General features: G+C 44.4%; 1 protein-coding gene across 4 annotated transcripts; it reads right to left on the bottom strand.

The window, feature by feature from the left end:
• Nucleotides 1-625: 625 nt before the first annotated feature.
• On the bottom strand, nt 626-9,846 carry ATP5MC2 (ATP synthase membrane subunit c locus 2). Of its 4 annotated transcripts, none has more exons than XM_059185142.1 (5): nt 9,688-9,846; nt 4,401-4,494; nt 3,147-3,236; nt 2,420-2,613; nt 626-888 (listed from the first exon to the last, which is right to left on the bottom strand). In XM_059185142.1, exons 2-5 carry the CDS (start codon nt 4,461-4,463, stop codon nt 774-776), a joined length of 462 nt encoding a protein of 153 aa, XP_059041125.1. In that variant the 5' UTR covers nt 4,464-4,494; nt 9,688-9,846; the 3' UTR covers nt 626-773. The 4 variants fall into 4 exon arrangements, with proteins under 4 accessions (XP_059041125.1, XP_059041124.1, XP_059041123.1 ...); XM_059185141.1 differs by lacking the exon at nt 9,688-9,846 and adding an exon at nt 7,886-8,296; XM_059185140.1 differs by lacking the exon at nt 9,688-9,846 and adding an exon at nt 7,886-7,960 and having other exon boundaries at nt 4,425-4,494.
• Between the last annotated feature and the right edge of the window lie 8,113 nt (nt 9,847-17,959).

Below are 17,959 nucleotides of genomic sequence, written 5' to 3'. Positions count from 1 at the left end.
TAAGAGGAAGTTTGCAAAAGAGGAAAGTGTGCAAAGATTCAGAAAAAGAAAGCAGAGATGGCCAAAGGGCAAGGCCTGAAGATAAGGACAGGAAAGAGGGAAAATATTTGAAAAATGACAATACCACTTTGGGTAGAGTGTATGGTGTATGGGAACAATAAAAGATAAAATCTGAGAAAGCTGAGGTCAGACTGTGTTTGAATTGGTAAATGACAAAACTTGTCTCATACTTAAGGATTAATCTGGCAGTGGTAGATAGAAGTAAATGCTAGAAGGAGGAGACTGGAGGCGAGGCCTGTTAAAAGTTTATTGCAGTAGGCCAAGTGGATGGCAATGAAGGCCTGAGCCAGGAGAGTAGCACGGAAAATAGCCATTCATCAAAATTTTAAGCCAGTCCTGTTTGTTTCTATGGACTCAATTCTCCAAGGTAACAGGCCATCCCAGGTGAAAATTATTAAAAATGATTGCTAATTTGAATAAAGCTTTCCTGACACAGAGCATGAAGAACAAGTGACCCCACACTCATGCTGAGTTTAGAACTGTCACCACCCACCAGGCCTTATACTTTCACCAAGGCACTCAGCCAACCGTGGAGAACAAATATACACAGGAGACACAAGAAAGCTCTTATTAATACAGTATTTATTTGTCTTCCCTCTGTCAAACCCTGAGCCAACCACTTTCCCCAGGCTGCCTGGGGAGGTATAGGAAAAGGATTATACAGGGCAGACGAGACACGGGAGAAAGACCTATGGGAGGTGGAGACGGCTCCTTCACATGGCGAAGAGGATGAGAAAGGCCACCATCAGGCAAAAGAGCCCCATGGCCTCCGAGAGGGCAAAGCCCAGAATGGCGTAGGAGAAGAGCTGTTGCTTCAGAGAGGGATTCCTGGGAGAAGGGGAGGAGAAAAGACTGAATTTCTAGTCCACACAAAGAAAAAGACAAACACCAAAGGTGGGCTCAGGGAAAACTCCTCAAGCTCATCTTAGGCAATGCGTCTCTCGGGGCGACGTCACCATGCCCCAATTCTTGCCTGATATATCAAGGGCTCTACAGAGACTGAATGACAGCAGCGGACAATCCAAAATTCTGTAACAAGACCCATTACCTCCTCCTCCAGTGGATCACCCATAGCATAACTTAAGACCTCCAGGCCTGGACATTTAACTACCTAGGCTCCAACCAGAATGGAAGAGGTATCCACAGTGACAGAGTCTGTGTTTTGAAACTGGAAGCAGCAGAACCCCAAAATACAAAATGTGTAAAAACCAAATCACAATGGTAAAAAAGTTGGGGATTTTAAAGGCTTGACTGGTCTCCCTTCATTCTTTAAGATGGTCTCTGGGCATACTTCAAAACCTTAGGACTTTATGGACCCCAACTAGAAAAACCCCATTCCAGAGGACAAGGGAGCCAGGGGGACAAACTACTTTCTTTCATTTCAAGTCAAAGATCTGGGGCTTTAAGAAGCTACAAATGGTCTGTGGGGTTTAGAAACAAAATGGGATTAAAAACTCCCAATTTTGGAAGTCAATATATAATTTCTATTTCCCTTATTCGGTCCCCTCTGGAAGCCTTGATCAACGAGGTAAAGTAACACCAACTTCCAAAAGAATTGTGAACACAGGCTTATTTCATATAAATCCTAAAAAACAAACCTATTTCCTCAAAGGCATTAAGAGAACTTGCAGGTCTCTAGAGGATTAATTTAGTTTTAACGTGAGTTGCCCAGAGTTGGTGGAGACCAAATAGTCCCCAGTGTCAGAAAGCTGTGGGGCTGACTGCAAAGGCAGTTTTCCCAGGAGTGATGGGGTGGGGGTAGGGGGGAATTCCCAGGGATAGGGGAAAAGCAGCAACCAAGCCACGATGCTGACTTGAGGCGCTAGACCAGTGGTAGCCAACTTTCTCTGTAAAGAGCCAGACAGTAAATATTGTAGCTGTTATGGGTCACATATGGTGTCTGTGGCCCGCTTTTTTTCATGACACTTTAAGGATTAAGATCCATTGTTAGCTCAGTTATACAAAGACCAAGGGGTAGCCCAGGTATGGCCCGCCTGCTTTGGTTTGCTGACTTCGGCTCTAAACCAAAGCTTTTGAATGGAATTTTCCAATATGGTAGCCACTGGACACATGTGGCTATCTAGCCACATTATAAATACACAAAATTTAAACTTTATGTACTGTTAGTTACTTAAATATTTATTTTAAATAATCTCTAAATCCAACATGGGGCTCAAACTCATGACACCAAGAGCCACAAGCCCTATCAACTAAGCCAACCAGGAATCCCTAGTTAATAAAAATTTAAATTCAAATAACCACAGGTGGCTACTGTATAGGACGGTATGCCTCAACATCCCCAGGTATTTCTGCCCATACCTCTGGAAACATATGAGAGCCAATGGAGGGCCCATCTTACCTGGCATAACCAATGATGAGGCTCCCAAACACAGTCCCAATTCCAGCCCCAGAACCAGCCACCCCTACCGTGGCAGCCCCAGCCCCAATGAACTTGGCTGCTGTATCGATGTCCCTTGAAATGGCGCTGGTTTGGAAGCTTCGGCTGGGAATAAGTGAGGTCAGGGGACGTGGGGCTGCCAAGATGCTGAGGCCCTGTGAAGAAGATGCCAGTAAAAGATAAAGATTTTAAGAAATCCCCTTTTTTGCTTTGGTAACTTTGTGCCATGTAAGCCCTTTATGCTATGACATTCTATGGCTTCTCCTCCAAACAAAAACTTTTTATTCCCTGGAAAATACCCTAAAATGTTGCCAAGCAGAACTTTTTGATGCAAGAGGTGAACATCAAATACCTTCAAGATTCAGGTATGGTCTAAAAGGGTAAGACTTAAACCGCAGCCTGTTCTTGGTGCCCTGAAATCATCGGGATCAAATGCCACCAGCTGAAGTCAGTAAATTAGGTCAGGTAATGGTAGTCAGCAGCAACACACATGAGCATGTGCTGCCAGCAGCAAAAGCTGGAACACTAATCATATGTGGTATCAACTGTCTTCCACCTTCACCTAAAGCCAGTGGCCTCATTCCTTCATTAACTTCGTCTGTGATGATTGTCCTCAGCACTCCCCCTACTGGCGCTGCCAGGTAGCCCTTTTCACCCTTCACCCCGAAAACCACAGGCCCAATCTGACCTTATAAGGTGCCTCATCTGTCAGTGTCTCGGGTGGTTTTAGCACCACTGCAGACAGTGATCGGCTCAACAGCTGAGAGGTGCTCCTGACCTAAAGGGAACAACACATAGGCAAGAGAGTCAAGGAAGTTGCGGAGAAGTTTCGGAACCATCCCATGTTGTCACATGGATGCCCCCTTCATTCACTTGAGGGTAAATCAGAATCTTGGATCATTCTTTTACATTCAGCAAACAAAGAACCATTCGAGTTCTCTTGCTTCTCAGGCTTCTCCTCTATTTTAAGGGAAGAAACCTACTTCCTTTCAGACCACAAGGTATTGCCATTGTGTTCAAAATTTACCCCGTTTTATAGCCCTTTCTGACTAACTCCAAGCAAAAGCAGACAACCTGGTGGTTACCAGCCAGTTTTAGTCAGAGAGATCCAGATTCTAATCTAAGCTCTATTTCAGCCTTGTGATCTTAGGACAAGTAACTTAAATCTTTCTAAACCTGCCTTCTCATCTATCAAACTGGAAGGCGGTAACTCAGGATTGATGTGAGAAGTAAAAGAGATTATGCACACAAATTAGTATACCCAGTGTTCCATCCATCAATGGTACCCATGAATAGTGCCACCCCTTTTCACTTATGGATGTATGAACCGGTTGCCTCCACCATCTAATAATCTGTAATGTCTGGGATGCCTGGGTGGTACAGCCAGTTAAGCATCCAACTTTTGTTTTCAGCTCAAGTCATGATCCCTGCATTAGGCTCCGCACTTGTGGAAAGTTGAGATTCTCTCTCCCTCTTCCTCTGTCCCTCCCACTTGTTTTCTCTCTCTTTCCCTCTAAAATAAATAGTAAATCTTTTTTAAAAAAATAATCCACAATTTCTTCCACTCTGTTGCTTTTGAATCATATGTTTTTTCCAATGTGTATTTACATGTGATTTAACTTGCCATTCAAATTTCAGCTCCGGAGGGAACTCAGGACTATGGCTCTCTAACACTCAGGGAAAGATCCTATACAGTTGGGTTCCAGTTTACAGGAACACAGTTTTAGGATAGAAATAACCCGATCTTAGCCTAGATTCTCATTTTCACTCTTCTAATATGGTTGGATGAAGAGATTTAACTGGCTTCCAAGGGATCTGAGACGGGAGGTGTCTAGTAAGCATTCACTCTCTGTTGTCAGGCTAACATCGCAAAGGACCTTCCCCCAGCCCAACTGTGAAGACCAAGGTGTGGCAAGGAAGAAACAAGATCCCCCTACTTAACTGTTCCAGAAAGGCAGGCACTCACCAAGAACGGGGTGGAGACGAACTTTGCACAGGCGTACATTTTCAGGGAATGAGGGGCTGTGGCAGGAGAGCTGAAAATTACAGAAGTAGAATTGTAAACGTTGTCCTTATTCATCAAAGGAGATCTTAATTAGCAGAAAAGGTGCTCTGGAAAATTTAAATGGCCCAGAGAGCAGAGTGAATGACCTCAAGTCATCAGCAGAGATGCAATCAAAACCTTAAAGTCAAGATTTCCTCCACACAGTTTCTAAGATTTCCTTATAATCAAGTGACTCCCACTAGTCTGTACAAGTAGCCACTTGGTCTCAACTTTAAGACCTGTATTCATTTCCACAGCTTGTAAGTTGGTGTCTCCAGAGAAGTTCCTGTGTCCTCAGCCTAAGTCTTCCTCAGTTTCTATTCAAAAGGAACTCTTCTAGGGGCGCTTGGGTGGCCCAGTGGGTTAAAGCCTCTCTCTTCTGCTCGGGTCATGATCCCAGGGTCCTGGGATCAAGATCCACATCAGGCTCTCTGCTCAGCAGGGAGCCTGCTTTCTCCTCTCTCTGCCTGCCTGTCTGCCTACTTGTGATCTGTCTGTCAAATAAATTAAAAAAAAAAAAAAAAAAAAAAAACCCAAAAAAACAAACACAAAACAAAAGGAACTCTTCTAAGATTTCATTGTCCAAGATCGAAACAGTTGCCCTTTAAAGACTCTTAAGAGTTGTTTGTTGAAGGATCTCCAATCTCTTTTTACTGAACCTAGTTACCTGGAAGTTATCGGGTTCCTCAAAACACTTCAATTTCCTACATTAATTAACAGAGTGAGGCAGATCAGTGAGGAATCCTCCCATTATCCTAGTTAGCCATGATTGTTAAAGTATTCATTTTCACCACCACCCAAGTGGCATTCAATTTTGTATGCTTGAGATCTAAAACAATGCTGACACCCTACAGATTCCCTAAGTTTGCAGAAATGAAGTTATTTAAGAGAAGAGTGGTTGAGTTAAAGACCTACAGAAAGATTTCCCTGAGAGGCCCACAAGAACTAGTTACTTGAGGGTAGGGATGATCTATATATTAAAAATGCATATTCAAAAAAACCAAATAAAATAAATGCATATTCGAAAAATTTTGCATACTCGGGTCCCACTTTAGACTGTCCTGATCATGATCTCTGGGTATAAGGCCCAAGTGTCCTATTACTTCAAACAAGCTTCTCAAGTGATTGTCAGGTACACTGAGAGCAAGGTCTTAAAACCACTAACGATGGTAGTGGTAGAGTCAGGACTTGACATTTTCTCACACTTAAGTTAATGCTTCCTAATATGCTACAGGTTGAAATACTCAGGGGTTACTTAAAACCTGTTAAATAACACTTCCTTAAATGAGTTGTACTCAAAATTTTTCCACATACCCTTCTGAATCCAGAATCAGTCACTTTTAGATTAATCGGTGGCTTCAACTCTTGTCCTGTCTCCAACTGCCCATACATAACTCTAACCCAATTTTGCGGCAGACTATAAAGGTTTTCTTTGGTCAAAATCCAAAATTTCTCTAAAGCTTAAAAAAAAGGAGGACTGGAGGTGGGGTGCTGGGTGAATCAGTCAGTTGAGTGCTCCACTCTTGGTCTGGGTTCAAGTCAGTATCTCAGGGTCATGGGACTGAGCCCCACAAGGGGCTCTGAGCTCAGGGATGAGTCTGCTTGAGATTCTTTTCCTCTTCCTCTCACTCCCCACCCACGCTCTAATAAATAAAATCTTTAAAAGAAAAAAAAAAAAAAGAGAGAGAGCCAAACTCTGTAGAGAATCTAAATGTCCATCAACAGATGAATGGATAAAGGAAATGTGTATATATATACAAAGGAATACTATGCAGCCATCAAAAGAAATGAAATCTTGCCTTTTACAACCACGTGAATGGAATTAGAGGGTATTATGCTGAGCGAAGTAAGTCAATCAGAGAAAGACAATTATATGATCTTCCTGATATGAAGAATTTGAGAGGTTAACGTGGGGGGGTTGGGGAATAGGGAAGGAAAAAATGAAACAAGATGGGATCAGGAGGGAGACAAACCATAGGAGACTCTTAATCTCACAAAACAAACAGGGTTGCTGGGGGAAGGGGGACAGGGAGAGGGTGGGTGGGTTATGGACACTGGGGAGGGTATGTGCTATGGTGAGGTCTGTGGCGATTCACAGACCTGTACCCCTGGGACTAATAATACATTATATGTTAATAAAAAATAAAAAATTAAAAAACAAAAAAGAGCACTAGGCACCTGGCTGACTGTCAGTATGGCATACAACTCCTGGATTTTGAGTTCGAGCCCCACCTTGGGTGTAGAGTTTGCTTAAAATGTAATAAATAAATAAGTAAATAAATACTATCTGTTTTCCCCCTAAGGCAATTACACTTCAACATCATCATACAGAACATAGTTGTGGGGCGTAAATTAAGTAACATGTAGAGTTTAATGTGGTGCTGACATGTAACAAACCCACAACAAAGGGTGGCAATTAGGGGAGACTGCATTAAGTGCTGATGTCTCCACGGGTCACCTAACCGCGGCAAGTCTGCAGTTGTTAGCCTACAACACTCCAGACAACAGCATCATCCAGAATCAGTGGGCCTAAATCATCACAGTTTTATTCTTCCATGATCAGTCAGAGTTAGAGAGGGCTGTTGACTTAACTACACCTTTCCTTAAACCTTCTTTTCCCTCACAAGAGGAGAGTCTGGGGACTCAGTATACCCTTGACAGAAAAGCTGGCAGGAGAAGACCACCGATGGGCCCCCCACGACTCTTTCAGGCCTGCTGCCTTTAATAGAAAACCTTGCTATTAGCCCACCACTTCCGTTTTTTCCAACTTCTCTTGGATGGAGGAAGAGAACGGTATTGCAAGACAACCAATGGTTCCAAAGAAACTGGTTTCTCTTCTCTGCCACAGCTCTCCTAGGCCACGGTTTGAATGGAGAGGGTGTTTTGGCTTTGTTCTATCATGTCCACGATTACTTTTAAAAGACTATCAGCTATCTCCACTGCTTGAGGCAGCTGAGGTCCTGAGGCCAAGTCTGGAGGTTGCCCGATAAGGAGACGAGTCAGGATAAGAAGAAAAAACTGAAACAGGAAGGGAGAGTACGGGGTTTGTAACAACTCTGAATAGACAAGAGGAAGAAAAGAACCTCTGCAGGAACCACGTGGAACAGGTGAAAAGAGCGTTCTGGGATTTGACTTTCGCCAGCTCCAGAGCGCTCTTCCCTCCCTCCTCCCACGAGACATCCAAGATGGCGCCAGGCCCGCGCGGTTGGAGGTCACAGGCACGCGGAAGGGGCAGCCCTAAGGCGCGGGAATACCAGGAACATGGGAGGGCGTGAGGACCAGGGTGGGCGCAGGCAAGGTAAGGGCCTCAAAGGACTCGTGCGAGGTAGGGTGTTCCGCGCGCGTGCGCGGCGCATCGCGGGCGCGAGGGCCCAAAGCCTTACCTGCTCCCAGGGCCGAGGAGACAGAGAGGGCGGGGGGAGGGTCGAGGGGGGCGGGAAGAGCAAAAGGGAGGCTCAGCGCATGCGCGGCCCGGACCAACGAGACGCTCTGCCAAGGATAGAGTGATTGCAACGTTGAGGGTCGGCCCAGGCGCAATAGCGCCGCCTGCCAGCTTTGTGGCGGCATTCGGCCAGTTGCTCCACCTGGTGTTTGAGAGGAGAAACTTCAGGCAGAGCCGACCCTGTGCAGAAATGAGGACGACCTTCCAGTGTAAACCGATCCGTAACGTGGCCTGCGGTTTGGTCGGCTCAGCGTTTGGGATCGTGTACCCTTTCCCAGCATGTGCAGTCACATTGCCAACCCCAACCTCCCAACCCCTCCCACACCAGAAATTCAGTGTTAAATAACATACATCGAGATGGGGGGGGGGGTCCTGTGCCCAAAATGTAGCAGAAGGAAAATTAAAAGTCATGGCACTCCTGCCTTCTGTCGCCCAGGGACCCTGACCTTATGGACTGGAAACCCGTTCAGTGGGCGAATAGTGAGCAAAATGCCCCAGCTGCCTGTGGTGGCCTCACCTTTATTTCCCTCTCTCTCTTTCTTATTCTAGAGATCAGCCAGAATGAGGAAACCAGCATCACCGAACCAGAAGATAGGGGCTAATGATGATTGTGACTCAAGCGCCCTGACACTAAGCCTTCTCTCCGGAGTCCTGAGACAGTCAAGGAATAGTGGGCACCAGGGACCTGTAGTGAGGTTGTGAGGTCACCGCAGGCATGCCCCTGCCTCTGCCCAGACTCCATCTGTGGGAGTTGAGATAAGCCGTCCTCCCACGAGGTGCTCTCATGGAAGCCCTTCGGCTTCTCCTTCGTGCCCTTTGGCTCTTCCTTTCCCGGATGGAAAGCAGTGGGGGTGGGGGAATCCTGGCCCTCATCCCAACATCTAGGCCTCTTTGTCTCCCAAGACAGGCGGCGAGCCGCTCCGTTGGAAGGAAGGCGACAAGGCCTATCCACTTCCCCTCATGTCCAAACCCCAGCCATCCAGGCATCGTGCTTGAACGCGGCTCGAGAAGGACGGGGAAAGCTCACCAAACCCCCATAAAAAATAAAAAATAAAAAGAAAGCCGCGGCTGTAAATAAAGCCAAATCCGCCACCCTCTGAGGGGCCGTTTGTCCTCCCCTCCTTGGCCCCGTCCTTCCCGCCGCCCCCTCCCGGCTCCCGGGCCCCGCGGCGCCCCGGCCCCGAGCTCCTCCATTTAATCGGATTTGGGAGAAGGGGAGGATAAATCACGGCAGCAGCTTTACGGTCCCGGAGGAGAGGCGAGCCGCAGCCAGGCACACCCCGGCCGGCGATAAAAACCGCCGCTGAAAGCCCACGGAGCAATTTCCCGGGACCCCGAGCGACGCCATTACAGGAATGTAATTTTGCCCGGATGAGGCCCCGAGTTTAATTATCCTCGCGGAGGAATTTCAATGCGGCCAATCCATCTTGCAGGCGGGCGGCAGAGGGATTTATATGGGCCCGTTATTTCACACCGATCCTCCATCTGCATTTTTATGGCCCTGAGCTCCTGAAAGGGAGGGGAAGGAGTGGGGAGAAATCGGAGACGCGGGTGAGGAGAGAAGGGTGGGGGACCTCCCGCCTTTCCTAAATCCACGATTCCAGCTCGGTGAGGATTCTCGCTGGTTTCCCGGAAATTCCCAAATATCCCTTCAGTTCCAGTTGTTGACTCGAGGTGGGGAGGGGGGTGGAATAGGTGAAGAAAGGAGCTGGGATCGTTGGGAGGCAATCAACAGGTATTTACCAAGTACCAAGCGGTGCCAGGCAGGTATAAGGTGCTAAGGGGGAAAGGGAAGCCGGGCGAGCAAGGATATCCCCTAAAGGCCCCGCACACCCCCGCTCTTCCGCACACCGGCCCTCCGAATTCCTTTCAGCTCTCGGCTTCGCGGCCTCCCAGGCAAAAAAAGTCGGCAGTTCTTAGGCGCCACCGCCAAACCGCTGTAGCTGTTTGTTGCGACAGTTTAGACCCCCTCTTGGATATCACGAACTATCCCAAAGGAGGATTGGAGAAGGGGCCCCTGAGGAAGCTGAAGTTGTTAAAGCCTGTGGCGTTTAATTCTCTCTTACTCCCTTCCCCCATTCGGTGCTGGGCTCTGGAGTCACACCAGCCTGGGTTCCTAGATCGCTGTGACCTTGGGGAAGCTGTTTAACCCCTCTAAATCGATTTCTTGCTATGCACATTTGGAGTAATAATAGTGCTTACCCCACAGCGAATATTGGGATAATATATGTGAAGCTTTTAGCAAAGTACTTGGAACTCAGTGAGAGTTCAATAAATGATAGTAATAATAATACCAGTTATTGTTATTGTTGCGATTATCATTACAGCTGAAAGCATTGCAATTCGGATTCTGCATGCTTCCTGGAGACTTGATTGGAAGATCCCTACAGTGGTATCTCCTGAGACTCAACTATGACATACTGAACTTTTTCACCCTCATAAATCATGCAAAACAGGTTCTTTGACAGGTCGGTGGATAGAGAGATCTGTGGGGGAGGACTGGAGTGGGGGAGGCTGGCTATTGTGGCCAGGCCTGAAGTCAGAAATTAAATCAGTAGGGGAACAGTGAGATTGCAAAAACTGGCTAAGGTATGTGAGAGAGGGGTGAATTGGAAGACAGCAAAAGAGAGTTAGTGAAGGGCCTTAGGGATCTTTTTGACTTGGTTTGGGAAAGGCCCCTTCCACATCAGCGAGGGAAAACTAGGATCCAGGAAGGAAAGGGTGTGGAGCCAGACTATCCTTTCCAATCAATCCCTTTCTTTTCCTACCAGACCATGTAACAAGGCTGGCCTGATTGGCCAGTTTTTCTAATGACTGTTAGTGGCACATTCTCACTGGTTAGCAGCCTCCCGGCACAGTGGTGACGGAGAAATGAGATTGATCTTTTCTTTCTTAGGATTGGTTAACAGCCCTCAGGGGGGCCAGAGACTCATTTTAATTGACTGGATAGGCTAGGAGGGAGGTCCAGCACCTCTCATACAGAAATTCTGAGTGTTCTTTTCCATAAAGGTCAAGAAGAGTCTTGATTGGCTTATGCATGTTTGTCTCTGGACGAGAAACAATAGCTTAGAAAAGAAAAATCAAAAGAATCATGCAGGCGTGCTACAATTCAGTTTGAAACCCCAAACAGAGAGATGGATTCTCAGAAACATAAGAAGGATAAAAAGAGAGAGTAGGACACAGAGAAATGCAAAGGAAAAAAATTGTCAGAGAGAAGAGGAAGGGTTTGAATAATTTATTTTTCACTCCTGATGGCTTAAGATGAGGCTACTTTATGATGTGTTTTGCTAGATGCACATGTCGCCAGGACGTGACATAGAAAGAACAGCTGTCCTGGAAACAGGAAACTGGGAGTCTAGTCCCAGCCTTGCTACTAATGACCTGAATTAACTTTGCAAGTTACTTTATATCTCAAAACTCACTTGGAAAAATCAGGGAGAAAAGTAGGTGATTTTTAAGGTTCTCTCCAGGGTTAACCTTCTAGGATATTCTTTCTTTCTGTTAAACAGGTACTTGTGTACAAGTTGGAGTGTGAAGGCACTGGCAATAAGAACTATTTTTTTAAAGTGGTGGTTTTTTATTTTTTATTTTTTTTAATTTTTTTTAACTAATCTCTACATCTAATGTGGGCCTCAAACTCATGACCCCAGGATCAAGAGTCGAATGGTCTTCTGACTCAGCCAGTCAGGGACCTCAACAAGGACTCTTCTTAAGTCTTGAGCTCTATTTGCGATTATTAATTTCAAGCACCTGGGGCTGATGGGCACTGACTGATGGATTTCCTACTTCTCTTGCTAAATCAATTCCCCAGAAGAGCAGGACTGTGAGCCATCAATAAACCTGCCTATTCCTGGAGGAAGAAAACTCTAGATGGAGGGAGGGAAAGTATCGTTAGTATCCAGGCTTTTGAGGGAGGGACCAGTGGGAAAGTTGGTGGCAAGACAGCCAAATTTTTGCTGGAGAAGAACCTAGATTCCTTTGAATTTTATGATAAATTTGTATAGGACCTACATACGTATCTAGAAGCTATGATTAAGTATCTGTGTAAACATAGATTTGGTGCATGCCTTTTGGTAGCTCCCCAGCCAAGGAACACACACAGACAACACAGAAAATAAAAGTCATTGTGATATAATGTGGGGTGCCTGGGTGGCTCACTTGTCAGGCATCTGTCTTTGGCTCAGGTCATGATCCCAGGGTCTTGGGATCATGTCCTTTCTGAGTGGCAAGACTGCTTTTCACCCTCTGCCTCTACCCTTCCTCCCCACTCATGCTTTCTTTCTCTCTCTCACATAAAGTCTAAAAAAAAAAGTTATTGTGGTATAATGTGAAGAGCTAAGGACACAAACTAGAGACCTGAATCTATAGTTTGTAATACTGATAATTAGTTAAATGACTTAGAACAAAAAAAAATCATTTTACTTCTCTAAACTTCAATTTTCTTAGCTGCAAAGTGTAGAAAAGCCACTAGATGACTAATTAAGTTCTTTTTCAGCTTTAAATATAAATAGCATAGCTTTCTCCTTTCTGGTTTGCCCTAGTCCCCTGTGACTTCAAGTAATCAATCAGCATTTTATTGAATATCTACTATGTGTAAGGTATTGTGCTTCATACCATGAATGGGAATAAAAAGGGGGGAAAGCATAATCCCTTGTCTTCATAAATTCATAATCAGTAAGAAAGACAAGTGCATATATAGCTATAATATGCAGCAAGATTAAATAAGTTATTTGGGTAATAGGAGTTGAGGAAGCAGTATGAATTCCATCTAGAATGATCAAGGGGACACTGATTAAAGTAGATTTTTTTCTTCTTTTAAAAAAGTATGAAATAGGGACGCCTGGGTGGCTCAGTCGGTTGAGCACCTGCCTTCTGCTCAGGTCATGATTCCAGGGTCCTGGGATCAAGCCCCAAGTCAGCCTCCCTGCTTAGCTGGGGAGATTGAACCTCCCCTTCCTTTCCCTCTGCCCCTGCTTTTGTATCTCTCTCGCTCATTCTCAAATAAATAAAATCTTTAAAAATTTTTTTTTTTTTTTTTAGATTTTATTTATTTATTTGACAGAGAGAGATCACAAGTAGGCAGAGAGGCAGGCAGAGAGAGAGAGGAGGAAGCAGGCTCCCTGCTGAGCAGAGAGCCCGATGTGGGACTCGATCCCAGGACCCTGAGATCATGACCTGAGCCGAAGGCAGCGGCCTAACCCACTGAGCCACCCAGGCGCCCTAAAAAAATTTTTTTTTAAAGTATGAAATATTTGAATCACATGAAAGAATGCAAGTAACATATATTATTTACTCAACAGATCATTATTGCTATCTTATTATGTGTGAAGCAATGTTCCAGGCTCCTGAAACACAGATGTGGACAAAATAAGACAAAATCCTTACTTTCCATGAGATGCTTGGCTGGCTCAGTTGGTAGACCATGTGACTCCGATCTTGGGATTATGAGTTTGAGCCCCACATTGGGAATAGTTTACTTTAAAAAAAAAAAAAAAAAAAAAGGAAAAGGAAAAGAAATACATTATCAATGCCACCGAGAGGCCCCACATGCTTCTTTCTTACAGTAGCCTCTGAATTTTATGTTTATCATTTCAAGATTTTTCTTCCTAATTTTGGCATATATTATTTATTTGACTCCCCTCTTTTTCCTTTATTTTTACCATGCTAAGAAAGATGTAATATCATTTGTAGACTCCTTTTGCTTCCTCTTTTCATTCAATATTATCTTCCCAAGATTCATCCATGTTGATGTATGATAGCTGTAGTTTATTCATTTTCATTGTAAAATAATCCATTAATTTGTTGATTAATTCCCCTGTTGATGAGTATTTAGGTTTGTTTCCAGCTTTTTGCCATTACAAACAATACTGCTCAGCACATTTCTGTATACACGGACAAGAGTTTCTGCATAAACAGAATTACTAGGTTGTAGGATATGAACTTTTCTAGATAACGTCCATTTGTTTTCCAATATTTATGCCCAACAAAGTATATGAGTTTTGGTTGCTCACCAACTTAGGTATTGAGCTAATCTGTTGGATATAAAATGGTATTTCATGGTGGTTTAAATTTATGCTTGCCTGATTATTAATGAGGTTGAGCATCTTTTCATATATTTATTGGCCACTCATGTTTCTTCTTCTGTGAAATGCCTATTCATGTATGTCCTTTGCCCATTTTCCTATTGGGTTATTTGTCATCTCCCTATTGATTTTTAGGAATTAACAAATATATATGGCTTACTTCTGATCCTTTGTTAGTGCCAGCTATCTACTTTCAGTTTGTAGAGGGTTTGGCATTTTAGTAAAGGCTTAAAGGATGGATGATTTCAGTTCCAGCTCGGATTCCTCATTTAGTTGGATTAATTAATTCTTAATTCATTCATCAAATATTTATTGACTGTCTAGCCAGACATCATGCTAGACCCTGAGAATACAAATATATCCCATACTTACTCACCCCTACCACTTCCAAAAACTAGTTGGGTCCAAGCCAATGCCATCTCTTGCTGGATCACTATAGTAACTTCCTAACTGGCCTCCCTGATTCCAGTCTGTTTTTGCCACAGTCTACTCCCCACACAGTAAGTAGCTAAAGTGATCTTTTTAAAATATAGATTAGACAAGGGCACCTGGGTGGCTCAGTGGGTTAAGCCTCTCCCTTCGGCTCTGGTCATGATCTCAGGATCCTGGGATCAAGTCCCACATTGGGCTCTCTGCTCAGTGGGGAGCCTGCGTCTCCTCTCTCTGCCCATCTCTCTGCCTACTTGTGATCTCTCTGTCTGTCAAATAAATAAATAAAAATCCTTAAAATATATATAGATATAGATATAGATATAGATTTGACAATGCAATTTAAAACCTCCCAATGATTTTCCAGTGTTCATAGAAAAAATTATAGGGTTCAGTTTGTTCCTGCAGATTCTCAGACACACTGTTGTGTTCCCATTCAGGCCCTTCGCTATTTCCAATGCCCAGAACATTCTCCTCCCAGATCATACTCACTCTCATTTCATTTAGGTCTCTTTTCAAATGGCACCTCCTTAGAGAAGCCTTTCCTGACCACCCCATCTAAATAGTCACTACCTTTCCTTCTTTGACTCCCTTTATTTTTCTTTTTAGCACCTATCGTTATTTTATTTTTATTTTTTATTGCTTTTTCCCCCCCCTAGAAGATAAGCCCCACTGGACCAGGGACCGTGTTCACGACTATAACCTCAGCATTTGGAACAATGTTTGGCACATAGTAGGCTTTCAGCAGAAATTTCGCAAATGGTTGAACAGTGAATAATATAGAGTCCTTGCCCTTAAAAAGTTTATATTCTAGCAGGGAATACAGAGAATTAAAAAGCAAATAATTTCAACACAGTGCAATAGTATTTTAAGAGGGGTAAACACTGGATGCTATGAAAACACATAAGGAGGACATGCATCCATGTCCTGAGAACTGGTAGTCAAAGAAGGCTTCCAGGAGGTGGTAACACTTGAGACCCACATGGAGGACCTGCACTGGGGTGGAATAGAAGGATGTTCCATAGGGAAGGAGCAGTAAATACAATGACTTTGAATGAGGGATTACATGGTCTCTTCCACAAAGGGCAAGTAATTCAGTGTAGCCAGAATGACCTGTTCCAAGGGTACAGAGAGGTGAGGCTGGTTGTTGGTGGCTAGGTCCTGAAGGATCTAGAGCATCAAGCTAAGGCATTTGGATTTTATCCAGAAAGCAGCAAGGAGTCATTTAAACAGAAGAGTGAGGAAACTCTAGCATTTTATTATTTTATTGTTATTATTTATTTTTTTAAAGAAGGTTTTATTTATTTGAAAAAAAAAGAAAGAGTGTGTGTGTGAGCTGGAGAGAGAGGGAGTAAGAATCTGAAGCCAGCTCTCTATTGAGTGCAGAGCCCACAATGCAGGGCGCCATCCCATGTCCCCAAGATTACGACCTGAGCTGAAACCAAGAGTTGGCTGCTTAACGGACTGATCCACCCAGATGCCTCTATTTTATTTTTATATTTTAGTAATCTCTACACCCAATGTGAGGCTCAAACTCATGACCCTGAGCTTAAAAGCTGAACGCTCCACTGACTGAGCCAGCCAGGCACCCTGAAGCTCTAGCATTTTAGATTTGCTCTTTAGAAAGATCATTCTTGCTGTAGTGTGGAGAATGGATGACAAGGGGAGGACTGGAGGGATGGCGTGCAATAGGAGGCTGTTGTCAAGATCCAGGTGGGAGCTCAGCAGGTAGAGTGTTGTGACTTTTGCTGTGAGTCCGAGCCCCACTTTGGGGGTAGAGATTACTTAAAAATGAAATCTTAAAAAAAAAAAAAAAAAAAAGTCCGAGTGAGAGATGGTTGTTGCCTGAGGTCTGAGGTGATAGTGGGAATGGAGAGAAGTGTCCAGAGTTCAAGAGGTTTAGAAGGAAGAACTGATAGTCTTGAGGGATTGCTGTAGGGAATGAAGGAAAAGGGAAGATGAAGATGGCACTTGGTTTTCTGGCCTGAGTCACTGAATGGTGCCATTCACTGGCTCTGTCCCAAGCCTCGTCTCCTTCCATCTCCACATTCTAGGAACCATCCTGATGGGCTCTCCAACCTAGGAGCTCTGCCCTCTAACTCTTGGTCCTGTACCCGATGACCCTTAATGAATCTAACCTCTCTGGGCTCTATTCCCTTCATTTACAACACAGTAAGTGAAACTGAAGGGGCACCTGACTGGCTCAATGGGTAGAGCATGCAACACTTGAGCTCTGGGTTGTAAGTTCAAGCCCCACGTTGGGGGTAGAGCTTACTTAAAAAAATAAAAATGAAACTGAAACTGCCATCTAGATAACCCTGGTTCTAACTTACTTTTCCAACCCTGACTGAGTTACTAGGCCCGTCTTGTTTATGAGATTGGAAGCTCATCTAAGAACAAGGATATTCCCCAATATTGCTCTATAGAGGGTAGGACAGGGTTGTGGCTCTTGGAAGCCACTGATGAGTGCTATCGGCTGCTGGAAGACTCCCAGACATAAAGGGCAAAAGAATGGTGAGACAGATAGTAAAATGACTTACAGGTCTTTACTGTAAGTTACATTGTCTTCAGACTAGGAATAGCTGCTGTGAAAGGACAGGGAAGAGGAATTCAGCACTTCTTTTTGTAGCCAGCTGAAAAAGTGTCACATGAAGAGTGGATTTGGGAAGCTATGAGAATGAAGAGGGGTAGTAAATTGCTTGATGGGCAAGTTTAGGGGTTTTCCAAGCATAAAGGACAGAATGGAAAGGGCAAGAGCATCATAGTGAGATGAATAGGCTTACCCCTAATATTTATGGGGCCAGGGCAAGATAAAATATATAGGCCTACATACCAAATGTCTAAATATGTAAACATTGTAAATGAAAGGAAACATACTGTTAAATAAACCATATTCTACCCTTTTGACAACTATGTCAATACCAACAGGAAGATTTATAATTATAATTCTGGGACTCTTCTAGCCCCTAGTCTGACATTTAGGGTTCTGTTTCCATTCTGGGCTCTGTCCTATGACCGGAGAGGCCTCACACAAAAGCATGTGGTCATTGCAGCCACACATCTCAACTCCATCCACTTTCCAGGCCAGAAGGGTTAGTTGTGTTTCCCCAGTAGCTCCTGTGCTTTTAGGGCTCAGGAGGAGGCCCTGGAAGGGGGCCCAGAGCTGCTTGGTAAGGGGCTCCAGCAACTGGAATATGGTTTAGAATGGGGGAGGCATGAGCTCTGGTTAGGCATATTCCTTTGGCCTTAAGTTATCCTCACTCTGGAGGAGGAGACGGTCTAAAACAGGGATCCAGTGTTGAGGTCCATTATGCCATGTCCAAGGGCATGGATTCTGAAATCACATCGACTGGGCTCAAACCCCTACTGTGATATTAACTCTTCTTTGAATCTGGGCAAACTCTCTGAGCCTCAGTTTCCTTACTTATAAAATGGAGATAATAATATCTCCCTCATGGGGTTATTGGGAGAATAAATAAGCTAATATGTACAAAGCATCTGGT

The sequence above is a fragment of the Mustela lutreola genome, chromosome 8 (genome assembly GCF_030435805.1).
Source record: "Mustela lutreola isolate mMusLut2 chromosome 8, mMusLut2.pri, whole genome shotgun sequence".
NCBI lineage: Eukaryota > Metazoa > Chordata > Mammalia > Carnivora > Mustelidae > Mustela > Mustela lutreola.
Note: the sequence above shows the minus strand (reverse complement) of the source record. Positions and strands in the feature narration are given on the sequence as shown.